This window comes from Coregonus clupeaformis, chromosome 30 (assembly GCF_020615455.1).
Source record: "Coregonus clupeaformis isolate EN_2021a chromosome 30, ASM2061545v1, whole genome shotgun sequence".
In the NCBI taxonomy this organism is placed as follows: Eukaryota; Metazoa; Chordata; class Actinopteri; order Salmoniformes; family Salmonidae; genus Coregonus; species Coregonus clupeaformis.
Window position 1 is genome coordinate 51,612,451 of NC_059221.1, and position 27,222 is coordinate 51,639,672.

The following is a 27,222-nucleotide window of genomic DNA, read 5'->3' on the forward strand; positions in this document are numbered from 1 at the left end:
GGACCATCATCATCATCATCATCAACATCATCATCACCATAAAAACTAATATTTAATATTTCGCTGTGCCCTTGAGCCAGGCACTTAACCCTAATTGCTCCAGGGGCGCTGTACAATGGCGACCCTGGCCATGACCCCACTAAAGGCCAGGGGGAGTTGGAATATGCAAAAAAAAGCATTTCCATTACACACTTGTGTGTAACAGGACAAATATAATCACCCCCCAAAATGATTATCATCATCATCATTACCACCACATTCCCTCTTTCAATTACAAACCCATCCCATCCCCTTTTCAAATAACAACCACAATCTCCCTCCATCCAGTCTAGGCCCCGTAATAGAGTCCCATTCAAACAGCCCATGCATGATCAAGGTGGAGTGTCCACCCACCCAAAGGCTTCGTGTAGTATCTGCAGTATGAAGTGCTCCTCCTCTGGGCCACTGACACTCAGCAGGTTGGCTCCATGGTGTCTCTGACAGGCTAGGTGGGCCTGCAGCCAGGTCAGCTTCTGGTCCATCTGGGCCGAGTGGAACACCTGAGACACACACACACACACACGCAGGCAGACAGGCACGCACGCACGCACACACACACACACAGACACACACACGCACAGGGGCGTTAGAGGCAAATACATGGTATCTATATTGACTACACTAATACAAATGCTTAAAATATGTGGTGCATTCTGTGTAGTTATATCAAGCAGTGGTAAAGGTGTAGGATACCTTGTAGCAGTGGTGTAGCTTGCCGTTTGTCTTCCAACCGTTGGGGCAGGATCCAGTGAGGCTGGGGGTGGGCTGCGGGGCGGGGGGCTCAGGGCTGAGGGACGTGTCCTGATTCAGTCTACAGATGAACTTAGCCCGAGCCAACGCACAGTCCTTCACCTCCCATAGGCCTGTGGCGTAGCCCGTCTCCATGGTTACACAGCCCCCTTTGATGTTTCCTCCTGACAGAGGAGAGGGGGGAGAGAGTGGTTCATGTTACGTAGTTGTATGAGTCTGGGACTGGGAGTAACTGACTGACTGACACACCAGTTAGGATAGTAGAGATCATAACAAAAGAGGGTCTTAAAAATGGTAAACAAATCACCTGATTAAGTCATTGGCAATTTAGCCACAATGAATACTCAAGAGATAAGTGTTTATCTCTGTGGTCCTCTGTAGCTCAATTGGTAGAGCATGGCGCTTGTAACGCCAGGGTAGTGGGTTCGATCCCCGGGACCACCCATACGTAAAAATGTATGCGCACATGACTGTAAGTCGCTTTGGATAAAAGCGTCTGCTAAATGGCATATTATTTATATTATTATCTCATATCTAGTTTGTGAGGGTTTAGACAGGGCTCTGGGCATATGGCATACAGTACAGACTGGTACCCTGAAGACTAGTACAGTTGTGGTCAAAAGTTTTGAGAATGACACAAATATTAATTTTCACAAAGTCTGCTGCCTCAGTTTTTATGATGGCAATTTGCATATACTCCAGAATGTTATGAAGAGTGATCAGATGAATTGCAATTAATTGCAAAGTCCCTCTTTGCCATGAAAATGAACTTAATCCCCAAAAAACATTTCCACTGCATTTCAGCCCTGCCACAAAAGGACCAGCTGACATCATGTCAGTTGGCCCTCCTGTAGCTCAGTTGGTAGAGCATGGCGCTTGCAACGCCAGGGTTGTGGATTAGTTTCCCACGGGGGGCCAGTATGAAAAATGTATACACTCACTAACTGTAAGTCACTCTGGATAAGAACGTCTGCTAAATTACTAAAATGTAAATTCTCTCATTAACACAGGTGAGAGTGTTGACAAGGCTGGAGGTCATGCTGATTGAGTTAGAATAACAGACTTGAAGCTTTAAAAGGAGGGTGGTGCTTGAAATCATTGTTCTTCCTCTGTTAACCATGGTTACCTGCAAGGAAACATGTGCCGTCATCATTGCTTTGCACAAAAAGGGCTTCACAGGCAAGGATATTGCTGCTAGTAAGATTGCACCTAAATCAACCATTTATAGGATCATCAAGAACTTCAAGGAGAGAGGTTCAATTGTTGTGAAGAAGGCTTCAGGGCGCCCAAGAAAGTCCAGCAAGCACCAGGACCGTCTCCTAAAGTTGATTCAGCTGCGGGATCGGGGCACCACCAGTGCAGAGCTTGCTCAGGAATGGCAGCAGGCAGGTGTGAGTGCATCTGCACGCACAGTGACGCGAAGACTTTTGGAGGATGGCCTGGTGTCAAGAAGGGCAGCGAGGAAGCCACTTCTCTCCAGGAAAAACATCAGGGACAGACTGATATTCTGCAAAAGGTACAGGGATTGGACTGCTGAGGACTGGGGTAAAGTCATTTTCTCTAATGAATCCCCTTTCCGATTGTTTGGGGCATCCGGAAAAAAGCTTATACGGAGAAGACAAGGTGAGCGCTACCATCAGTCCTGTGTCTTGCCATCAGTAAAGCATCCTGAGACCATTCATGTGTGGGGTTGCTTCTCAGCCAAGGGAGTGGGCTCACTCACAATTTTGCTTAAGAACACAGCCATGAATAAAGAATGGTACCAACACATCCTCAGAGAGCAACTTCTCCCAACCATCCAAGAACAGTTTGATGACGAACAATGACTTTTCCAGCACGATGGAGCACCTTGCCATAAGGCAAAAGTGATAACTAAGTGGCTCGGGGAACAAAACATCAAACTTTTGGGTCCATGGCCAGGAAACTCCCCAGACCTTAATCCCATTGAGAATGTGTGGTCAATCCTCAAGAGGCGGATGGACAAACAAAAACCTACAAATTCTGACAAACTGCAAGCATTGATTATGCAAGAATGGGCTGCCATCAGTCAGGATGTGGCCCAGAAGTTAATTGACAGCATGCCAGGGCGGATTGCAGAGGTCTTGAAAATGAAGGGTCAACACTGCAAATATTGACTCTTTGCATAAACTTAATGTAATTGTCAATAAAAGCCTTTGACACTTATGGAATGCTTGTTATTATACTTCAGTATACCATAGTAACATCTGACAAAAATATCTAAAAACACTGAAGCAGCAAACTTTGTGAAGACCAATACTTTGTGAAGACCAAAACTTTGTGAAGACCATGTACGACTGTACATGACCAACATGTCCATCATGATAGCTCTGTGGACAGATAGAGAGACAGAGGTCCATGTCCCACCTGGTTGGTCTCTGTTCCAGTTGGTATAGGCCACTTCATCCCCACTGAGCCAGTGGAATTTTCCGGGGCTGTTCTGGTCAAGCAGGGCTATCCAGAATGAATCCCCAGAACGACCAAACACCAGACTGTTGACAAATGCCTGCTCAAACCTACAACAACACACATGGACAAGGGTCAGTGGTTACACTCAGTGTTTGTGTGTGTGTCTGTGTGTGCTTGCGTATGTGCATGAGTGTATGTACAGGTATGCATGTGTGTGTACCTATTGGTGATGGTGACGAGGGTAGCTCCGCTGCCAGCACAGGCCTTCCTGCCCTCCTCGAAGGTCACCTGCTCCTCTCCCACCCAGTAGCAGGCCGGACTGTGCCAACTCCAGCCCTGACGAGAGAGAGAGAAGTGGGGGAGAGAGAGGAGAAAGATTGAGTAGCATTGAAATAATAACTGTCCAAAGAGATCTATCTACATGTCCAAAGAGAACTATCTACATCCAGACACTTGCATGAAAACACAACCAGATGAGATGGGAACGTATAACCATAAAGTACTAAAAACAACACAGGGTTAATAAGGAGAGGGCTATTCTTTTTCCCTACTTATCAAAACAGGTTCAGGACAGAGCAAGTCCAGGCTCAGAGCTACACTCTCTCTCCACCCCCTCTCTCCTCTCAGTTCTTATCTGCAGACGTGTACAGACCGAGAGCACAGCCAACACACAAAAGGTCACAAGGGTTTGAGTGTGTAGTCATGTACATGTGTGTGTTGAAGTGAGTGTGTATGTGAGAGAGGAAGAGAGAGGGAGAGTTAGTGAGTGACTTTGTGTGATTCAGTCCATCTTCAGGCTTTTGCTCAACTGCACTTGGCAGGGAGGGAGAAACCTAAAAGACTTCCAGCTGCTGAGCCACGTTCCTCTATATTAGAATAATACTGGAGAAGCAGATGGGTATGTTATCTCTCTCTCTCATTCTCTCCTGTCACATGACCCACAATGCAACACTCTCTGGGGATCTCTAGTGTTACAGTTCCCTGAGCCAATGAGCCAATGAGCTGTGGATCATATAGACCCTATTGTTCAGACAGAATCACTGAACCACAACCATTAAGTCAGCAACTTGGTTGTCTCATACTTTAACTTCAGATGTTGAGTTAACTCAAAAAGAGAGCATTCACTCAAACAACTCACACAATCCAGTCAACTCCACAGAGAAGTTGGCCAAGCAGGAGCCAAGCTAACAGCAGTAACTTATTTGCCATGAGGCATTAGCTGGGCTATCCATCATGTCTAGTGAGGGAGTGAGGGAACACATAAACACTAAATGACTGAAACATCAGGATCAAACAGTAATACCTCTGCCTGAGTAACTGTTTTTACCGTTTAAACAGGAGGAGAGGGTTGAAATATGGCAGGAGAGGAGAGCACACAACCATGGGGGAAACTAGTCGAAGAAAATTACAGAAATTTCAGACAGAGAGAGAGAGCGAGAGAGAGAGAGAGAGAGAGAGAGAGAGAGAGAGTGTCACAAGCCGGGCTAGAACTCCGGTCTCAAATGTGTAGAGCTGGGGGTACTACCCCTTAGCCACAGAGGAGATGTTGTAGGACCCAAATGAAACACCCCAGGCAATACTCCAGGTAAGTAGATTTAATGTTCCAAAACAGGAGGCAAAACAAAACAACTCCCCCGAGGGGAGAAAAACAAACTAAAGATAACTTTGAATAACTTACTAGGACTGATACGGTGGGACAAAGCAGGAGACACATAGACAGGACGCAATAACCAAGTGAGAAACAAGGGGAAAACACACAGCTAAAATACTCAAGGGGAAACAAGGCACAGGTGACATAGATAAGCTAATTAGGACACATGAGGAAAAACTAAGGCAAAGGGGAACACAGCTGACCTCTAGAGGCCAGGAGACAAACAGGGGAAGCAGGAAGCTGACAGGACCCCCTCCTCTAGGAACGACTCCTGACGTTCCTTCCAGAACACCCTGGCCCCAGGGTGCGAAAATCTCGGATCAACCCTGGGTCCAGGATGTCCCTGGCCGGAACCCAGGAGCGCTCCTCTGGCCCGTAGCCCTCCCAGTCCACCAGATACTGCAGAGAGTTCTGGACCCTCCGGGAGTCCAGTATCCGGCGGACTGTGTAGGCTGGCTGGCCGTCTATGATCCTGGGAGGTGGCGGGGGTCTGTGTGGGGGGGCAAAAGGAGAAGACAAGACAGGTTTAAGGAGTGAAACATGGAAAGTGGGGTTAACTCTAAGGGAGCGAGGCAGAACTAAACGATACGACACAGGGTTAACCTTTCTAGAAATGCGGAAAGGGCCGATGTATCTCTGGGAAAGCTTCTTGGATTCGACCCGGAGGGGCAAGTTCTTAGTGGCCAACCAAACTCTCTGACCAGCTCGGAAACTAGGGGCCGTCCGGCGGTGGCGATTAGCCTGACTTTGGTATCTCTGGGAGGTCCGAAGGAGGGTACACCTGGCCTTCTTCCAGGTCCGCCTACAGCGTTGGACAAAGCGCTGGGCCGAGGAACACCAACTTGCGCCTCTTCCTCTGGAAACAAAGGAGGGTTGTAACCGAACTGGCATTCGAAGGGGGACAATCCGGTGGCTGAGGACTGGAGGGTGTTGTGGGCATATTCAGCCCAAATAATATAGGTGGCCCAAGACGTGGGATTACTGGCCGCCATACACCGCAGGGTGGTCTCCAGATCCTGATTAATCCGTTCCGTTTGGCCATTAGACTCTGGATGGAATCCTGACGATAGGCTGGCTGTGGCCCCAATAAGCCTGCAGAAGGCCCCCCAAAACCGGGACGAGAATTGGGGACCTCGGTCAGAGACCACGTCCAGGGGAATGCCAAATATCCGGAAGACATGGTTCATGAGGAGCTCCGCAGTCTCCTTAGCCGAGGGCAGCTTGGGCAGGGGAATAAACCGGGCAGCCTTAGAGAAACGGTCTACCACCACCAGGATGACGGTGTTGCCCTGGGATAGAGGAAGTCCCGTAACAAAGTCCAGAGAAAGGTGTGACCATGGCCTTCGAGGAACAGGTAAGGGATGGAGCAGTCCCTGGGGTCGCTGGCGTGTCGACTTTCCCTGGTTGCACACAGGGCAGGCCTCAACAAAGACCTGCACGTCCTTCTTGATGGACGGCCACCAAAACCGCCGTCGGAGGAACTCCAGTGTGCGAGCACTGCCAGGATGGCATGTCAAGGGCGACTCATGACCCCACTGCAAGCGCGGGCCCGAACCGAGAGAGGAACGAACAGGCGACCGGCAGGACCACCGCCTGGATCGGGCTCATGGGCAAGAGCTTCTCGTACCCCTCTTTCTAGTTCCCACTGAAGAGGTGCGACGATCCTAGACCTCGGAATAATCGATGCCAAGGGCTTCTCTTGTACCTCGGGAGAATAGACTCGAGACAGAGCATCCGGCTTGACGTTCTTGGTGCCAGGTCGGTAAGTCAGGATGAACTGGAATCGATTAAAGAAAAGGGACCATCGTGCTTGCCGAGGGTTCATCCGCTTAGCCTGTTGGAGATATTCCAGGTTCTTGTGGTCTGTGAGAACCTGGAAAGGGTGCTGAGCCCCCTCAAGCCAATGGCGCCACTCTTCCAAGGCCAGTTTAACCGCAAGCAACTCTAGATCCCCCACGTGGTAGTTGCGCTCGGCCTCAGACAGGCGGCGAGACATGAAGGCACAAGGGTGTAATCTCCCATCCGCACCCCTCTGTGACAGGACGGCTCCCACCCCCACCTCTGAGGCGTCCACCTCCACCACGAAAGGTCTCTCTGGGTCAGGGGTCACCAGAATCGGAGCAGAAGTGAAGCGGCGCTTGAGATCCTCGAAGGCCCCTGCTGCTTCCGGACCCCAGTGAATCTTGGTCCCTCCTCCCTTGGTAAGCGTCGTCAAGGGGGCTACCACCGAGCTGAAATTCTTGATGAACTTCCGATAGAAGTTAGAAAAGCCAATGAACCGTTGAACCTCCTTGACCGTGGCAGGTGTGGGCCAATCGTGGACCGCCTTGACCTTCTTGGGATCCATCTCTAGGTGCCCGGGAGTGACAATAAACCCGAGAAACTGAGTCTGAGAAACATGAAATTCACACTTCTCAGGCTTAACGTAGAGGTGATTGTCAAGGAGCCTCTGGAGAACCCGGCTAACATGCCCCTCATGCTCCTTCAGTGACCTCGAGAAGATGAGGATATCGTCCAGGTACACGAAGACGAACAGAGTAAGCATATCCCGGAGAACATCATTAATCAGGGCTTGGAATACTGCGGGGGCATTGGTGAGCCCGAACGGCATCACCCGATATTCATAGTGTCCCGTGGGCGTGTTGAACGCCGTCTTCCATTCGTCTCCTGGCCGGATCCGCACGAGATGGTAAGCATTGCGGAGATCCAGCTTAGTAAAAATGGAAGCCCCTTGAAGCAGCTCAAAAGCAGTGGCCATGAGAGGAAGAGGGTATCGATTCCGAACCGTGATCTTGTTGAGTCCCCGGTAATCAATACAAGGCCTCAGACCCCGTCTTTCTTTTCAACAAAAAAGAAGCCCGCCCCAGCCGGGAAGTAGAGGCATAGATGAGGCCGGCTGCCAAGGACTCCTTAATGTAGGTGTCCATAGCTGCGTGCTCGGGGAGGACAAGGAAAAGATCCGACCTCTAGGAGGGCAGCACCCAGGGAGTAGATCAATGGCACAGTCATAAGTGCGATGAGGCGGTAAGGCAGTAGCCCGGGCCTTGCTGAACACTGCTTTGAACCGATGGTAAACACTGGGGACTCGGGAGACGTCAACAGACTCTTGAAACTGGGTACTAGGGGCTGAGGAACTCTGAAGCATGCAGGTGAGTTGGCAAGTGGGACCCCAGCTAAGAATGGTGCCAGTAGGCCAGTCGATCTGGGGATTATGTCTGCATAGCCAAGGGTGACCCAGGATAATAGGATACTCGGGAGAGTCAATGAGATAGAAGGTCTCCTCCTGCTGGTGTTGAGAGATGGTAAGTCGCAGGGACTGAGTCGCCTCAGTAACTTTTCCTGGTTCCAGAGGTCTGCCATCTAAGGCTGTAACTGCCTGGGGTTGAGGAAGTAGTTGGGTAGGGATCTTAAGTTCCTTAGCCAAGGTTACATCCATAAAATCACCTGCGGCACCGGAATCGATCATAGCCTGGACCCGATGCTGGTGGCCCTCCCAGGACAGAGTGGCTGGAATAGCTAGGACCGCGTTAGTAGGAGGAGCTCTAATTTTCCCCATCACAACCCTCCTGTAGCTGGGCGGGGACAGGCGTTTCCCGAAGCTCGGGGCAAGTGGAGCGGAAGTGGCCGGCAACCCCGCAGTAGAGGCACCGACGCTCCCTCATGCGACGTTCCCTTTCGTTGGAAGAAAGCCTGGAACGGCCTAACTGCATGCTCTCCGGGGAATCCTGGGGCAGTTCAGGAGCCGGGGCAGCTCTGAATGACGGAGTCCAAACAGGAGAAACAGAGCTGCTCAGAGGAACTTGGGACAGAGACACCTGACGGCGAGCCGTTCTCCGCTCTCTTAGACGATTGTCCAGGCGGATGGCCAAGGCTATGAGGGACTCGAGATCTTCAGCTGGTTCACGGGTGGCTAACTCATCTTGAAGGGGCTCAGATAACCCTCCCTGAAAGCAGACCCTCAGCGCTTCATCATTCCATCCGCTCCTTGCTGCTATGGTTCGGAACTCAATGGCAAAATCTGCCGTGCTTCGGGGGCCCTGACGGAGAGACAGTAGGCGCTTGGAAGCCTCCCGCCCACTGACAGGATGATCGAACACCCGCTTGAACTCTTCTACAAATGCAGCGTGGGAGTCACAACAGGCCTCCTGGGACTGCCACACCGCAGAGGCCCAGGCGAGCGCCTTGTCTGAAAGAAGGGTAATGAGGTAGGCAATCTTGGAACGGTCTGTGGGAAAACTTGAGGGTTGGAGCTCGAAGGTGAGGGAGCATTGGGTGAGGAAACCCTGACAAGAGCTTGGATCCCCAGAAAAGGGCTTGGGAGGTGGTAGTCGGGGCTCCGCCAACCGAGAAGGCCTGTCGTCACTGGGAGGTGACCGGGGGGAAGGGGGAGAACCAAGGAGGCGTTCAAAGAGCTGGTGAAGGGAACTCATCATTTCGGCCAGGAGTTGAGAATGTCTAGCCATCAGCTCCTCTTGTCGGCTGAGAACGGCTTCATGGCGCTGGAAAGAAGCCTCATGTCGAATGATCACCGCCAACAGGTCCTGGGAACTGAGTGTTTCTGGGTCCATGATTGACTTGGTTATTCTGTCACAAGCCGGGCTAGAACTCCGGTCTCAAATGTGTAGAGCTGGGGGTACTACCCCTTAGCCACAGAGGAGATGTTGTAGGACCCAAATGAAACACCCCAGGCAATACTCCAGGTAAGTAGATTTAATGTTCCAAAACAGGAGGCAAAACAAAACAACTCCCCGAGGGGAGAAAAACAAACTAAAGATAACTTTGAATAACTTACTAGGACTGATACGGTGGGACAAAGCAGGAGACACATAGACAGGACGCAATAACCAAGTGAGAAACAAGGGGAAAACACACAGCTAAAATACTCAAGGGGAAACAAGGCACAGGTGACATAGATAAGCTAATTAGGACACATGAGGAAAAACTAAGGCAAAGGGGAACACAGCTGACCTCTAGAGGCCAGGAGACAAACAGGGGAAGCAGGAAGCTGACAGAGAGAGAGAGAGAGAGAGAGAGAGAGAGAGGGATAGAGAGAGAGAGAGAGAGAGAGAGAGAGAGAGAGAGAGACCACTGTGACTGACCCAAACTTAAGGAAAGCTTTGACTATGTACAGACTCAGTGAGCATAGCCGTGCTATTGAGAAAGGCCGCCGTAGGCAGACCTGGCTCTCAAGAGAAGACAGGCTATGTGCACACTTCCCACAAAATGAGGTGGAAACTGAGCTGCACTTGTATGACCATATTAGAGACACATATTTCCCTCAGATTACAGAGATTCACAAAGAATTCGAAAACAAACCCAATTTTGATAAACTCCCTTATCTACTGGGTGAAATACCACAGTGTGCCATCACAGCAGCAAGATTTGTGACCTGTTGCCACAAGAAAAGGGCAACCAGTGAAGAACAAACACCATTGTAAATACAACCCATATTTATGTTTATTTATTTTCCCATTTGTACTTTTGAACTATTTGCACATTGTTACAACACTATATATATACATAATATGACATTTGAAATGTCTTTATTCTTTTGGAACTTCTGAGTGTAATGTTTACTGTTAATATTTATTGTTTATTTCACTTTTGTTTACTATCTACTTCACTTGCTTTGGCAATGTTAACATACGTTTCCCATGCCAATAAAGCCCTTAAATTGAGTTGAGAGAGAGAGAGAAAGAGCGAGAGAGAGAGAGAGAGAGAGAGAGAGAGAGAGAGAGAGAGAGAGAGAGATATGTGAAACCTGTGGATATGGTTCATTTGTGTGTGGGTAATTTTGTGAATGTGAACACATATTTGTGGGGTTGTCTGGGGGTAGGGTGTCTGGCTGACCTCCCTGGCCCTGAGGGAGTGATTCAGAGCAAATACAGACAGGGGTGGAGGTCAGGAGGCGGAGGGGCGGAGGTTTTGAAGGTGGAGGGCGGCAGGGCGAGGGGTGCACAGGGAGGGGGGCAGGGTGTGAGGGGTGCACTCAAAAATTTACAATCTGCATTCAGAGTACCAGTGCTGACTGTCTGCATCTGGAGTTAGAACAGCGTGACGCTGTTAGAACTGTGAATAGAACCTTTCTAGACAGACAGAGAGAGGGACAGAGACAGAGAGAAAGGGAAACACAGATAAAGGATGACAGGGAACGACAGATTAGAGAGAATAAGAAAGATAGATACAGGAGGGGAATAACAGATGGAATTATTTGCCTTCAGCAAGCACACTGAGAGGGGGATTGAGAAGAAGGAGTGAGAAAGAGAGGGAGAGAGAAAGTAGTGACCGAGAGAGAGAGAGAGAGAGAGAGAGAGAGAGAGAGAGAGAGAGAGAGAGAGAGAGAGAGAGAGAGAGAAAGAGAGAGAGAGAGATTGAGAGAAGGATTGAGAGAGAGAGGGGGGAGGGAGAGAAAAAGAGAGAGAGAGAGAAAGAGACTACAGTAAGTCTTACTGGTTTGCAGCCGTGGTCCTGTGCCTGTCCGTCAGTCTTCTGTGCTGCTTTCTTACAGATGGATGGCAGGGTCTGGTTACAGGGACTGTCATTCCAGCGGCCTTCCTGTACACACACACACACACACACGCACACACAGAGAAAGAGAGAGGACACAGCTGCTGAGTATAAACAACAACTTTCTGGAGGGAGGCTTGCTGGCAGTGAGAACAGACAGCTGTGAGATGACGAAGGGTCCAGACTATAGGGATCAATGGTCAAGGGTCACTCACGGGTCCCCAGATGGTGACACAGTCCTCAGGGGTGTTTTGGAAGTTGTTGGGCTCAAAGGGGTGCCAGTAAGTGAAGATGACGGGCGTGTGGTCTGTCCACTGGAAGTCCATCTGCATAGCCGTGTCATGGAGACCAATCCACAGCTCCTCCACATCTGACACACAGAGATAGGACGATAACTATCACAGAGCAGGGAGGAGGAGACACTACAGCAATCACATTAGGACACAAACAAGATGGGAGAAGCAGTGAGTGGATTGGAATATTATACACTCTTAGAAAAAAGGGTTCCAAAAGGGTTCTTCGGCTGTCCCCATAGGAGAACCCTTTTTGGTTCTAGGTAAAACCATTTTGGGTTCCATGTAGAGCCCTCCGTGGAAAGGGTTCTACTTTGAACCCAAAAGGGTTCTACTTGGAACTAAAAGGGTTCTTTCTACCAGGAACCAAAAAGGGTTCTTCAAAGGATATTCCTATGAGGACAGCCGAAGAACCCTTTTAGGTTCTAGATAGCACCTTTTTTTCTAAGCGTGTAGGTATGGTGTAACTACAGTATGCCAAACCCTATCCTTACAAAAAGTTGTAAATAACTGTCTCCTATTAGATATATATAAAGTACCAGTAAAAAGTTTGGACACACCTACTCATTCCAGGTTCTTTATTTTTACTATTTTCTACATTGTAGAATATTAGTGAAGACATCAAAACTATGAAATAACACATATGGAATCATGTAGTAACCAAAAAAGTGTTAAACAAATCAAAATATATTTTATATTTGAGATTCTTCAAATAGCCACCCTTTGCCTTGATGACAGCTTTGCACACTCTTGGCATTCTCTCAACCAGCTTCACCTGGAATGCTTTTCCAACAGTCTTGAAGGAGTTCCCACATATGCTGAGCACTTGTTGGCTGCTTTTCCTTCACTCTGCGGTCCGACTCATCCCAAACCATCTCAATTGGGTTGAGGTCGGGGGATTGTGGAAGCCAGGTCATCTGATGCAACCATCCATCACTCTCCTTCTTGGTCAAATAGCCCTTACACAGCCTGGAGGTGTGTTGGGTCATTGTCCTGTTGAAAAACAAATGATAGTCCCACTAAGCCCAAACCAGATGGGATAGCGTATCGCTGCAGAATGCTGTGGTAGCCATGCTGGTTAAGTGTGCCTTGAATTCTAAATAAATCACAGACAGTGTCACCAGCAAAGCACCCCCACACCATAACACCTCCTCCTCCATGCTTTACGGTGGGAAATACATATGCAGAGATCATCTGTTCACCCATACCGCGTCTCACAAAGCCATGGCGGTTGGAACCAAAAATCGCAAATTTGGACTCCTGACCAAATGACACATTTCCACCGGTCTAATGTCCATTGCTCATGTTTCTTGGCCCAAGCAAGTATCTTCTTCTTATTGGTGTCCTTTAGTAGTGGTTCTACCATGAAGGCCTAATTCACACAGTCCCCTCTGAACAGTTGATGTTGAGATGTGTCTGTTACTTGAACTCTGTGAAGCATTTATTTGGGCTGCATTTTCTAAGGCTGGTAACTCTAATGAACTTATCCTCTGCAGCAGAGGTAACTCTGGGTCTTCCTGTGGTGGTCCTCATGAGAGCCAGTTTCATCATAGCGCTTGATGGTTTTTGTGACTACACTTGAAGAAACTTTCAAAATTCTCGAAATGTTCTGTATTGACTTACCTTCATGTCTTAAAGTAATGATGGACTGTCGTTTCTCTTTGCTTATTTGAGCTGTTCTTGCCATAATATGAACTTGGTCTTTTACCAAGTAGGGCTATCTTCTGTATACCCCCCCTACCTTGTCACAACACAATTGATTGGCTCAAACGCATTAAGAAGGAAAGAAATTCCACAAATGTACTTTTAAGAAGGCACACCTGTTAATTAAAATGCATTCCAGGTGACTACCTCATAAAGCTGGTTGAGAGAATGCCAAGAGTGTGCAAAGCTGTCATCAAGGCAAAGGGTGGCTATTTGAAGAATCTCAAATATAAAATATATTTTGATATGTTTAACACGTTTTTGGTTACTTCATGATTCCATATGTGTTATTTCATAGTTTTGATGTCTTCACTATTATTCTACAATGTAAAAAATGGTACAAATAAAGAAAAGCCCTTGAATGAGTAGGTGTGTCCAAACTTTTGACTGGTAGTGTATATACATACAGTGCCTTCGGAAAGTATACAGACCCCTTGACCTTTTCCACATTTTGTTAAGTTACAGCCTTATTCTAAAAATAAAAAAATAAAAACATCCTCAGCAATCTACGCACAATACCCCATTATGATGAAGCGAAAACAGGTTTTTAGAAATGTTTGCCAATTTATTACAAATAGAAAACGGAAATACCTTATTTACTTAAGTATTCAGAACCTTTGGTATGAGACTCGAAATTGAGCTCAGGTGCATCCTGTTTCCATTGATCATCCTTGAGATGTTTTTACAACTTGATTGGAGTCCACCTCTGGTAAATTCAATTGATTGGATATGATTTGGAAAGGTACACACCTGTCTATATAAGGTCTCACATTTGACAGTGCATGTCAGAGCAAAAACCAAGCCATGTGGGCGAAGGAATTGTCCGTAGAGCTCCGAGACAGGATTGTGTCGAGACACAGATCTGGGGAAGGGTACCAAAAAATTTCTGCAGCATTGAAGATCCCCTAGAACACAGTGGCCTCCATCATTCTTAAATGGAAGAAGTTTGGAACGACCAAGACTCTTCGGGGGAAAAGGGCCTTGGTCAGGGAGGTGACCAAGAAACCGATGGTCACTCTGACAGAGCTCTAGAGATGGGAGAACCTTCCAGAAGGACAACCATCTCTGCAGCACTCCACCAATCAGGCCGTTATGGTAGAGTCGTTAGACGGAAGCCACTCCTCAGTAAAAGGCATGACAGCCCGCTTGGAGTTTGCCAAAAGGCACCTAAAGACTCTCGGACCATGAGAAACAAGATTCTCTGGTCAAATGAAACCAAGATTGAACTCTTTGGCCTGAATGCCAAGCGTCACGACCTGGAGCAATCCTGGCACCATCCCTATGGTGAAGCATGGTGGTGGGAGCATTATGCTGTGGGGATGTTTTTCAGCGGCAGGGACTGGGAGACTAGTCAGGATCGAGGCAAAGATGAACGGAGCAAAGTACAGAGAGATCCTTGATGAAAACCTGCTCCAGAGAACTCAGGACCTCAGACTGGGGCGAAAGTTCACCTTCCAACAGGACAACGACCCTAAGCACACAGCCAAGACAACGCAGGAGTGGCTTCTGGACAAGTCTCTGAATGTCCTTAAGGGGCCCAGCCAGAGCCTGAACCCGATCGAACATCTCTGGAGAGACCTAAAAATAGCTGTGCAGCAACGCTCCCCATCCAACCTGACAGAGCTTGAGAGGATCTGCAGAGAAGAATGGGAGAAACTCCCCAAATACAGGTTTGCCAAGCTTATAGTGTCATACCCAAGAAGACTCAAGGCTGTAGTCGCTGCCAAAGGTGCTTCAACAAAGTACTGAGTAAAGGGTCTGAATGCATATGTAAATGTATTTGTAATAAATTAGCAACAATTTCTAAAAACCTGTTTTTGCTTTGTCATTATGGGGTATTGTATGTAGATTGATGAGGGGAAAAAACGATTTAATCAATTTTAGAATAAGGCTGTAACCTAACAAAATGTGGAAAAAGTCAAGGGGTCTGAATACTTTCCGAAGGCACCGTATATAGTTTATTATTTCAAATTGTACATATGTGCATATATTTAAAAACAAACAAGAAACAAGATAAACTGTCTCCTAAGAGAGAAACTGTTGACACTGAGGTTGAAGCTTCTTTTATTGTATTATCTGTGTACCTCTCTTCAGGTTGAGGTGCCTTTTGATGACATACTGTATTGGCTGTGTACCTCTCTTGATGTTGTTGATGATGAACTCTAGTTCAGGCAGGGTGTGGAGGCTGACCAGGTTGGCCTCCATTTTCTGACAGGTTTTCTGAGCCACGTCCCAGTCCACCTTCTCTGACGTCAGTCTGTAGCAGCCTGCCTGGAACGCCTGCCAGCCCACATCACACTCATACTTCTCATCATCCGCCCACGAGTCTGCAGCCCACAGAGCAGAGACAGAGATCAAACAGAAGGGAAATATACCCAATGTTAACTCTTTGTTAATAAAGTAGAGAGCATATAACCGATGGTAACACATATCTGTGATTTTAAAAATGATGACTCTAACTACTCAGTGTATGTAACTATCCATGAAACAACAAGCTACAGATGTAGGATCTTAATTTGAGCCAGTTTGCTACAGGAGGAAAATAATCCTGCGGCAACAGGAAATGTGATTTATTATGTGGATTTTAACAAACTGACATTTTTGTAGGGTTTGATACATTTTTCGTAAGGGAAAATCAAGTCTGAAATTTCAAAGCGGAAATTACAAACATTAGAAGCCTTTTTAAAACTCAAATACACTACAAGTTTGCCTTTCCTGCTTTGCTGGAAAATTCTCAGCAACAAAATTGTGATCAAATTAAGATCCTACATCTGTAAAAGCTTTAGCAGGGAGGATTTGATAAGGAGGTCTAGAGACTCGACCGGTGACTAGGCAGACGTACCGGTGGTGAAGGGGTCCAGGGTGGCATTGGGCCTCTTCTTACAGACGTAGGGAAGGGCTACAGAGCAGTCTCTGTTCTGCCAGCGGCCAGACGACTCTGTCCTGATCACCGCACAGTTCTCCTCCTCCATATGGCTCGGCTGGTCTGGGATGGAGATAGAAGAAATATTGTGAGATAGAAAGAAGGGAAAGCTTAGAAGTTCTCTGTGTAGTCTGTGGTATTAGTGTTGTAAACAGATGGTAGAAGTTGGGTTGGGTTAAAAGGATGGTTGAGGATGGATAAGGTTAAAAGGTTGGTTGAGGATGTATGTGGTTGGGTTGGGTTAAAAGGAGCAGGTTGGCATTTATTGTCATGAATCTTGCCCTGGAGGCAGCTCTGCAGAGTGGTCACTTGCTGGCACAGCCACAAAGTCATACAATCTGATTTTAAACCTAACCATAACCCTAACACTGCTAGCCCTAATGCCTAACCCTAACCTTAACCACACTGCTAACCCTAATGTCTAACCCTAACCTTAAATTAAGACCAAAAAGCTCATTTTTGTTTTCATAAAATTTTACGATAAAGCCAATTTTGACTTTGCAACTGGCCAATCAAGCAGAAATCGCTCAGTTCTGCCTCCAGGGCAAGATTCATGATAATAAATGTCAATCTGCTTTTAAAAGGATGGTTGAAGTTGGGTTGGGTTAGAAAGATGGTTGAGGATGGTTGAGGTTGGGTTGGGTTAAAAAGATGGTTGAGGATAGTTGAGGTTGGGTTGGGTTAAAGGCAGTGTTCTCTCACCATTCTCCCAGTTGAGGTATTTGAGAGGGGAGGAGTCAGCCCACTGCCAGCCTCCGCTGATGTCCAGGTCATTCAGTCCGATCCACAGAGCAGCACTGTAACCAGTCAGCAAACCTACAGCAGCAGGGAGAGACTTTTCTTAAAAACATAAGACGTCCTCATATAAACAAAGACAAGATCACACTCTACCTCTTTAAAACTATTAGAGAAGAGGTAAGTTGGGAAGAGAGGGTAACACTTGATTTTAAGGTATGCTTTTAAATGGCTTATAAACGCTTACTACATAGTTGTTTATCAATAATGTTTAACACCAGTTCATAACAGACCTATAAATACATTTCTATCAAACCGAGAATAAGGAAGAAAACCTCTCCCGTGTACTAGCATGGAGTACTAGATTTTAGAATCTCCTCTGATCTCTTACCATTGATGTATGTCTGTTCATGCAGCTTGGTGATACTGAGCAGGTCTGCCCCCTGTTGTTGGCAGCTGATGCGAGCCTCGCTCCATGACAGGGTGGCCTGGAAGTTGAACTGGTAGCAGCTGTCTGTCAGTGGGTCTGTGTCCCAGAACGTCTCACAGTCATTGCCTGTGAGGGGGAGGGAGGGAGGGAGAGTCAGATATAATTGCAAGGGGAAATAGTCATAGGGAGACATAGAAAGAGTCTGTGGTGTGTTTGGGGGGATTGCGGCGGTGGAAGAGGAACGTAGCTGTGTGAGACAGTGACTCACTCTTAACAGGACAGAAGCCCCAGCGTTCGTCCTTGCCGTAGTCATAGGTGGTGGCACACCACAGGTGACCGTCCTCTCTGCCAATACTGGTGCAGCTGTGGAACCACTGGCCATCGTACAGGAAGGGCAGGTAGCAGGGCCGACCGTCAGAGTTCCCCTGGATAGTATAGATCTCTGCAAGGCACACAATGGAAAGACTTCAAATCCCAGTATGCACTGGCACTGAAGCACCACTTTCTGTCCCAAATTGATTTGTGTTGATAGTCTTTACTGAGCAAACAAATCTGTGTCCTCAAAGACATGTGCAATTAAACGTGATAAATAAATAAAATATTTATTACAGGAAATGATGACACACGCCAAAGTGTGTTTTTGGACTAGGGAAAGGTATGGGAAAGACCATCAGAGGTCAACAATAAACTAAAATAGACCAGATAATGGAAAAACAATCAAACAATTTACAACTGAAAAATAAATACATCAGGACAAAGCTTTATAAAAACTCAATATACTGTCTCAAACTAAAAAGTATGCCAGAAAAGGTCATTTTCATTTTCACTAGCAATTGACAAGGGTTAAAAGGATACTCTTTCCAAAAAACGTTCTCTAAAATAATAAATTAATAATGAGTTTAGTTTATAAGCAGCTGTTTTAGTTCTTTTTGCAGTCTATTATGAGACTGCCATGTATAAACTAAACTCCATTATTCTTGGAGAGGTGAATTAACATTATTTTGAATGAAACCTGATCTCCACAGTTTGACAAAATGACCAGGGGTTGCCACGGTAGCCTCTGCATTCCACTGGACAGCGGGGTATGAAGGAAAGGGCAGCAGGGGAAAAACTCAAATCAACTCTCCAAGACACGATGGAGAAAGAGAGAGAGAGGGGGTTAAAGGGGGAAAGACAGAAAGAGGGAAGAGAGCGAGTGAGTGAGGAAAGAGAGATAGAGCAAGGAAAGAGAGAGAGAGAGAGAGAGAGAGAGAGAGAGAGAGAGAGAGAGAGAGAGAGAGAGAGAGAGAGAGAATGGGAGAGAGAGAAAGGGAGAGAGAGAAGGGGAGAGAGAGAAAGGGAGAGAGAGAGCGGTAGAGAGAGAGAGCTGTAAAGAGAGAGACTGGAAGGGTGTCTGCAATGTTACCAAAACACACAGAGAACCAGCCAGGCCCATGGAAAGTAGGGCATATGTGTTAAAAGGCGGGGAAAGGCCTAGAAAGTTCCCTCCCTCCTTCATTTCCCTCTCTCCTCTACCACTGGCTGGTTCGTGTCAAGCTGCTAGCCTGCTAGCTAGACGGCGGGTTGACTAATGTCCGTGGCATTCTTTATCCAGCAGCGTGTTGTGAGGAATGGCAGTTAAAAGTTACAAATGCCTTTTGCCGCGCCACAAAAAAGGAAAGGAAAAGAAGGAGAGGAAAGATAGAGGAGGGAAATAAAGAAGTCAGGTAGCTTAGTGGTTAAGAGTGTTGTGCCAGTAACCGAAAGGTCGCTGGTTCTAATCTCAGTGCCGACTAGGTGAAAAATCTGTCGATGTGCCCTTGAGCAAGGCACTTAACCCTAATTGCTCCTGTAAGTCGCTCTGGATAAGAGTGTCTACTAAAATGTAAATGTAAGTCGTTTTCTGGACTTAAGTTGTAGGAGAACTGGTTTTAATTGCAGTCAGACAGGCTAGAGACAGTATTTCACAGACAAAGCCCAGCAGAAAGGCTGTCAATGCAACTGAAATTATGACATTTGATATCTGAATGAATAATAATGATAATAATAGTGGAAACAAGGCTTTGCTTCAAAACCACACTGATAACCCTTAAGCGGGGGCTTCAACTCCTAGGTCCTACATAAACACTAATATACCGTAGGCTAGAGCTGGGTGATATGGACAAAAATCCATATCGCAATAAATTGCCTGAATTGAAGTGATAACGATAAATAGAACGATAGTTTATAACATTAAGGTGCAACAAAAAAAAAACTACTAGTTTGATGGTTGTAGCCATCAATTGTCCCATCAACAATTACCCATATTTACACACTTATTTAATTTCAAACTTCACATTTCTCTAGTATAGGCTACTTATCGTAATGAACGATATCAGCAAAATGCCTTGCGATAAGTGATAGGTATGGTCGGTGTCGATAATTTCCGGTTGATCATCCCAGCTCTACCGTAGGCTATGTGAGGGCAAGGGCATTCCACTGTTTACGTCTTGAGTTTACAAACACAGAGAGAGAGGGCTTTCCTTAGCTATCTAGCTGGCGGGCTGCCAGTCAGTCATACAGAGAGGCCCAGGGCAACAAATTGCAGCATGCATCTGAACAGATACAGCTGTACCCTCCTCAACAGTTCAACACAGCTGACTAACCCTGCCTCAGCTTTTCATTCACAAGCACTGTTGGGAGAAAGAGAGACAAACCATACTCTGGTTTGAATTTTCTATTTCAAAATGGCTGACTCCCCTGGCCTACCAGAGTCGAACTACGTCTTGTTGCTCCATACCAAAACAAAATCAAGAGTACAAAATAGCATCATCAGCCCTTTGTAATGCACTAGAATTACTTTGTCAACCAGCAGCAGAACCTCTTCTACTTACCACGATAGGTCCTAGAACAAAGGTCCTGATTGTCCCCAAAGAGCCTCCATTTGAGCCCCTCCTGTGGGGGCTTGACATCCGAGGCCTCCACTGAGGAGTTAGCGGAGGGGTTAACAGGGTGCGAGGGGGACGGCAGGTACAGGTTGAGGTTCTCCAACACCTGGGCACAGTACCAGGTCCAGCGGACCCGGGGAGGCTCTCTGTCGCAGGGGTAGACGCCCAGCGGTGAGGCATCCTCCCTGGAGCTGTAGTTGCCCGTGGTCAGGCCCAGGCACAGAGAGGAGCCTAGATTGAAGATCCGTCCCCGGGTCACCCACTTCCACTTCTGGGCGTCATCCTCGCAGGACTCGGACAGGGACAGGGAGTGACCCTGCACCCCTAGACAGCCCTGAGCCCCCTCGTGGAAGAACACAAACACATCATCATTCACAGGCTCTGTGGAGAGAGAGATAGAGAAACAGAGAGAAAGAGAGACACATAGATAGATACAAAGAGAGAGAGAGAGAGAGAGAGAGAGAGAGAGAGAGAGAGAGAGAGAGAGAGAGAGAGAGAGAGAGAGAGAGAGAGAGAGAGAGAGAGAGAGAGAGAGAGAGAGAGGTGGGGGGGAGGGGAGGGGGGGGCAGTCAATAACACTGTTCAGAAATTATTCCATCTTTAGCTGCTAATGTGGAGAGAGCAGGAACACAATCAATATCACTGTTAATGGATGTCCTGCTTTGATAGAGCTAGCATCTTTCAGCTGGTTGTGGTGCTGGTGAAAGAGGCTAGCTTTCTCACAATGATACCTAGCCCACTGTTATATCTCCTCAACTTAAGCAGACATTGACCAAGGTTATGTGTCTAGATAAGTGTTCATTGAATATTGAAATGTGGTTGCACATGTTTTTTCACACGTCTATTAATGCAAGGTTGGTAATGTCTATTTATTTGTTATTTCCCTGTCAGATTCTGGGATATTTGCCCCATTTCAGCCGTGAGACCTGGAATGGCCTTTCTCCTCACGGGGAGTCTGTGGTCTGAATGTGATGTGAGGGAAGGTTGGCTGAAGAACTAAATGAGGACTGAGCAGTCTGGGGTTTTGGGGGACTGGTTTGGAACTTTATCATGAGAAAATGTCTGGTTGAGGAAACACTTTGCATAATAATAAAGTTTCATATTTGAAGATGTTTCTGTTGTCAATATCGGATAATATACATGTCATTACTTTACTTAATTATGTCAGTAATTTACCCAGACCGAGTGACCCAACAGTTAATCCTCGAAAAAGGTACAATGAAATGTCATGAACTGTGTCTTATTTCATCCATATGCAGTAATGTATATGTCAATGTGAATATGTGCAACTTTGCTATGCATATTGGGTCTCTACTGTAGGCTCTGTGTAATACATGAGTAAGTTTACTGTATACACTCTGACCCTGTATGAACTGATAACTGGGCGGCAGGTAGCTTAGTGGTTAAGAGCATTGTGCCAGTAACCGAAAGGCAGCTGGTTCTAATCCCGAGCCGACTAGGTGAAAAGTCTGTCAATGTGCCCTTGAGCAAGGCACTTAACCCTAATTGCTCCTGTAAGTCGCTCTGGATAAGAGCATCTGCTAAATGACTAAAACAATAAAAATACAATAAAAAAGAGGAGGTAGAGAGAGAGTCAGACATTTAACTCTAAGCTAGCTAGATACTGGCTGGACTCCAGCCACTATGACTGGAATGTTGGGAAGAAAACCCAACAGCCTTCCCAAAAACCCTCATCCCCACTTCTTCTCTAAGCTTCTTTTTCTTCTCCTGCAACGGGGGTTACGGGGATTGGGAGGCTAAAGCAGGTGACTCAAAAGTGTGTGCACTGGTGGAAGGAGAGAAGGAAAGGGAGAGAAAGAGGGAAGAAAGAGAGGAGGAGGAGTGCAGCTGTGATGTTAAATTCAAAAAAGAGCAAGGGGAAAAAAAGGAATGACCCCAAAACAAACAGAAGCCCTCCTCAGTGAATCTGGGTCCAGAGAAGAGAAACATAGAGAGAGAGACCGTCAGCATTCCTCCTTCACGGGGCCCTCTGAGGGGCCAGGAAGTGGGGAAGGTGGGACAGATCACTGGGTTTTGGGCTGAAAATAGGGAAAGGGGATACCTAGTCAGTTGCACAACTGAATGCATACAACTGAAATGTGTCTTCCGCATTTAACCCAACCCCTCTGAATAAGATGGCTCTGGTATGGGGGTACTTCAGGCCACACACAGAATAGGGGTCCTGGCCTGCAGTACTAAACCCCCTCCTCAAGTCATCTAATCAGTCCACTGTAGCTCTCTCACAGAACTAGCAACACCTCCCTTGCAGCACTACCAATACTAAAACAATGGAGAATCTCCATAAAAACAGTCCCTACAAAGTCGTTATAAATGCAGACCTTCAATCAGTGTAGCACTAGTTTTTCTCAGCCTCACTCAACCTCTTTTGTGACGTTGTTGAGAAATAATAGTCAGCTTGTGGCCTTGGTTGGCTTCCACACTCTGCAAACGCTGTAGTTACAAAACACAATGGCTGAGTGGTTCCACAGAGCTGCGAGAGCCTCCACTGGCAGTGCTTTGTACAGTGTAATCAGATATAATTACCAGCTGGCGCTGACTGCTGCAGACATCTCATTGTAGCACCCTGTTGTTAGGCCTGTTTACTGTCCACTAATTGTGATGCAATAAAGATTCAGGAGTCAAAATACCTTTCCTCTGGAAAAATCTTTACTCTGCACTCTTAGAAAAAAGGGTTCCAAAAGGGTTCTGCAGTTGTCGCCACTGGAGAACCCTTTTTGGTTCCAACCTGGAACCAATAGGGGTTCTTCAAAGGGTTCTCCTATTGGGACAGCCAAATAACCCTTTTTGGTTCTAGATAGCACCTGGATCATTGAAGTAAAATAATGAGGGGCAGGTTCCAACAGACAAAAAGCAACTGAATGTCTTAACATTGACAAGTATGCCTTTCCATGAGTTTATCATTCCAGACTCCTATTATTAACGCAACACAATCCATAGCAGTCTGAAATGAAAAACCTTTCCATGGACTCATTTCTCTCCAGGCAACTCATTGTCTGTCATTTCCATTAAATGTAATGTGTTCAATAACCTTGCTACAGTTATTCAAGCATTCTCTACAGTTCTCCAACAGCAAAGACAGATTGAGTCCTGTTAATGTCATACAGTATGGACCCTGTAGATCAGACAGTTCAGCAAAGTCTCTCTGTCTGTGATGCCTCTCAATTCAAGGATCTTTTTTACCTTGTGATATATGCCAAAACATTTAGCAGTGCTCCAAGCTACCCCGGTCTGAAAATCCAACCCTTCTATCTGTTCTTTTAATGGGCTCTTCTCTGCCGTGACAGGCAATCAACCCCAGCTGTGAGCAGATTACAGGATCAACTTTGTCCTTCTCCAAATTTGTAAAAACACTGTACAGAACAATTAATTAATTTTTGACATCTACTGCGTTGACTTAAGCCGGATGCACAGATCTTGCTCTGAAGTAAGCAGTGTTGCTTCCAGTGGTGTGTGATTTCCTTGACAAGGCTTACATAACGATGGTTTTGGCTATGGTAACACTTGGCTTAGCAACACTCACGACAGTGTGGTAAGAGGACTTTTTAGGAGACATAAATATTTTTTAAAGCAGCCTGATGTCATTTTGTCTTTTGTCATGATGAGAATCAGAGCCACAACAAAATAAATGTTGTTTTTCTGTTGATACCAAGGCAGTAAAACTGGGACAACCTATTAGACCTTGATTGAACTTAATGACTAATTTCACCCAGGCCATGACTTGTACAACAAGTTGGGTTATAACTTCTCAAAGTGTTCCCACCTGGGCCCTGCAGCTGTGTTTGAAGTGTGGGTTCAACCTCAGATGGCTCTGCTAAGTAAAAGACAAACTTCAAATGTAATTCCTGAAGCGGATTTGAAAATGTTTGATGTGAATACAGTAAAGCCCAGATCAACAGCTTCACAGAATCTCGACAAAAGTTCAACCTTTGGAAAGTACAACCAGAACAACACCCCTCTAGCCTGATCCCTGCTCCCCCTCTCTCCCACTCCCTGCACCGTTACCCTACTCAGACCCACACCAGTTTCCTGCTGCAAAAGAGAGAGGCTTAAACCTGCAGCCAAGAACAACGGAACATGCGGAGCCAAGAGCCGAGAGGCTGATGTTCCCAGAACCACCTTCTTCTCCTCCAACACCGGCCAGTGTGTTGATGAGGTCTCTCTGCGCGTGGGGGTGTGAGCAGGGCACTGGAGCTGGAGCACAGAGGTCCAGGGGGGCCAGTGGAGGCTGAGGTACATGAAACCAAGGTGACTGACTTGATCCACACTGAAGTGAGACGTACTGTAGAGATGGAGGCACTGGGACTGGGAACCATATTGTGATAGAAATTTGAGATAACAAATATTTTACTCTCATAGATGTTGAAGCAAAGTGGAGTAAAAGTGTGGGTGGATGTTATTGGATAAGAACAACAATGATGATAGATTCTGGTATCGGGTTAAAGCCCCTCAGGTCTAGATGAAGGTGTGGTGGGACCAAAGGATTGTCCTTGAACCTTTTTCCTATTTTGACAGATGTTTGAGATGAAAGGGGAAGCTTGTTTTACGGGTAAGCTTTATAAAACAGAACATCTCATTGTCCAGTAAAAACAGCAACCAACAAATAGACAGGAAATTCCAGCCTGTTAGTGTGTTTGTTTCTGTTCTGTTTAATGACGGTCCAGGCCAGCCTCTGAAACTGTTGGAGCGGTGGTAGAACCACTCCCAGGAAACATCTCAGTGGGAGGAAAAGCAGCAGTGAGTGGGTGGGATTTGTTAGGGGCTGATCAGCCCTTTAGTGGGTGGTTGAGTGGGATTTCTGTACAGCTTGAGTCTACAGACACAGGGGTGGTGCCTGAAATTCCTCCACGATCCTAAAGGTAAGACTGAGCCCCAGGAGAGAGGGATTGTTCTGAGACCTGTACACTCAGGTAGACCTCAGTGTGTGAATAAGTATCTAAAAGACAGAATAAATAAAACAAATTGCAAAACAAGAATGAAAGCATGTGAATGACATATCTGCCTTGCCTTTGTAGTTGGCAAACACACCCAGTACCATCTGCACTGCAGGTGTAACAGTTAGACACAACAATGTATCTGGCCCTACATGACATTGTGTTGAGATGAGAGCCAACGCAACTCTGCTTTCAGAGAAATCACACAGAAAACTAAAACAATGACTGTAATAACACAGTACTAACAACACCTGGTGAATTACAGTATATGATCGTCTTATTGACTTGATCACTTTGAATCATCATACTCAACTTTGTTGATACTGTTTTCCCTCCCTTGTACTAACTGAACTAATTCTGACCCCATAACACACAATGTATATTCTGGTGTAGACCTCCGTTTCAAAGAACTGAATACATCCTGTTGAAAATTGAATTCACTCTGGATTTGTGATATAGGGCTGGCAAAGTAAATTTAAAGTTATGTTTCCACTTGGGAGGAATTGAGAATGTAATTATAAAAAACAAACAGTTTTTAGTTAGGCCCACCTCCAAAGTTGTCAACACTGTCAAGTTGTTTACTGGGCCTACTTTGTCTTCATTTCAGAGCTACAGTGTGGTATTTCTTAAAATAACTTTTATAGCTTAGTGTTATCCATCTTCATTCATGTTTTTTTTTTTTTTACCTAAAGTTAAGTCTTACTCTTAGAGAAAATTCTCTACAAATCGACCCATAGCATGCCTAGGAGTAAGGCAGGTCAATGTTCAAAAGCGAGAGGTCACTGTCGTGGCAATTGGCCTACAAGGTACTGAGAAAGACTAGAAGAGGACCGAGAAGAGATGGACTTGGTTGCATGGCTTAATTGTATAACAGGATGTAAAGGTCACATCTGCCCGTGGGGTGCCAAATATATGCAGCGCGTCAGTCCCATACCAGCATACAAAGGAAGGACACGGATGTGCATCTACCATTTTAAGTGTTCAAAGAAGATGCCAAATGAAGTATATATAGGTATATTAGCACTTCACTTCAAGTTTCTAAACGAGAAAACACATAAAATAAGCCCAGACCCCCCCCACACACACACACACATCTGGTTCGACTCAGAATTCGGACTTTCGTGGCATTCCAATTCATCAGTGAAGTTCGGATACAAAGTACCCGTAAAATCGCACCAGGTCTCCTACCAACAAAAAAAAACGCTAAATAAGCTTTAGATGGATATTCAGATATGCAATAACAAAGACAGTCTCCGACTCTCGGTCTCCAGAGTTTTTCTTGAATGAAAAGCCGAGGAGCATTCGAGAGCAACATATTGTTCTTACCTGAAACGCTGCTGTTTAGCTCCAGACTAAAGATGAATAAATATAAAGTGCATTTGTAAAAGTGAAGGCAATTTTTCCATGTTCTCCTCGAATCTTTGTTTCGGTCGAAGCGTGGCATGCCCACTATTGCTCAGAAAAGTGTAAATCGGAGCAATTTATGGAGAGCTTTCCTTTCGGGTCGGATTGGTAGAGTGGTGGTGAGTATGATGGGGTGCAGAGGAAAGGAGGAGTAGAGTGGGCTATGTGTCTTTTTAGTGCGTCGTTAAAACTGAAGGGAGCAGACGCGCTGCGTTAGCGTCACAATATTTTAGCCCGCCTCACATGCACACACAGTTGTCCACAAACTAGATACACTGTATTGCAGATGTGCAACATTGTATCTCAGACTTGCAACATTGTTACCTTGCATCGTCTTGAGATCAGCCCCGCTGTTACATTGTAACAACATCCCTGCTTGTGATACGCTACATGCTGCAAATATGTAGCCTAGCTAGCTTAGGCCTATTTGTTTGCTTCAAAATAAAGTATTGACTTTCCAGATATAATCATATTTATAAGCGTCAAATAATTTTATTTTTT

At 46.2% G+C, this 27,222-nt stretch overlaps 1 protein-coding gene across 1 annotated transcript in view; it reads right to left on the reverse strand.

Annotated features, from left to right (window-relative positions):
• The window catches only part of LOC121570209 (C-type mannose receptor 2-like), a 40,473-nt gene extending 13,612 nt beyond the window's left edge, over positions 1-26,861 (reverse strand). The window contains exons 1-13 of the mRNA XM_045209656.1: positions 26,644-26,861; positions 20,312-20,746; positions 17,728-17,901; positions 17,421-17,585; positions 16,997-17,110; positions 16,214-16,357; positions 15,507-15,698; positions 11,590-11,744; positions 11,318-11,422; positions 3,437-3,552; positions 3,175-3,323; positions 733-953; positions 394-539 (exon numbers count right to left, since the gene is read on the reverse strand). Coding sequence (XP_045065591.1) covers positions 394-539; positions 733-953; positions 3,175-3,323; positions 3,437-3,552; positions 11,318-11,422; positions 11,590-11,744; positions 15,507-15,698; positions 16,214-16,357; positions 16,997-17,110; positions 17,421-17,585; positions 17,728-17,901; positions 20,312-20,746; positions 26,644-26,761 — 2,234 coding nt within the window. The 5' untranslated portion in view covers positions 26,762-26,861. The remainder of the gene's footprint in view (positions 1-393; positions 540-732; positions 954-3,174; positions 3,324-3,436; positions 3,553-11,317; positions 11,423-11,589; positions 11,745-15,506; positions 15,699-16,213; positions 16,358-16,996; positions 17,111-17,420; positions 17,586-17,727; positions 17,902-20,311; positions 20,747-26,643) is intronic.
• Positions 26,862-27,222: the final 361 nt, after the last annotated feature.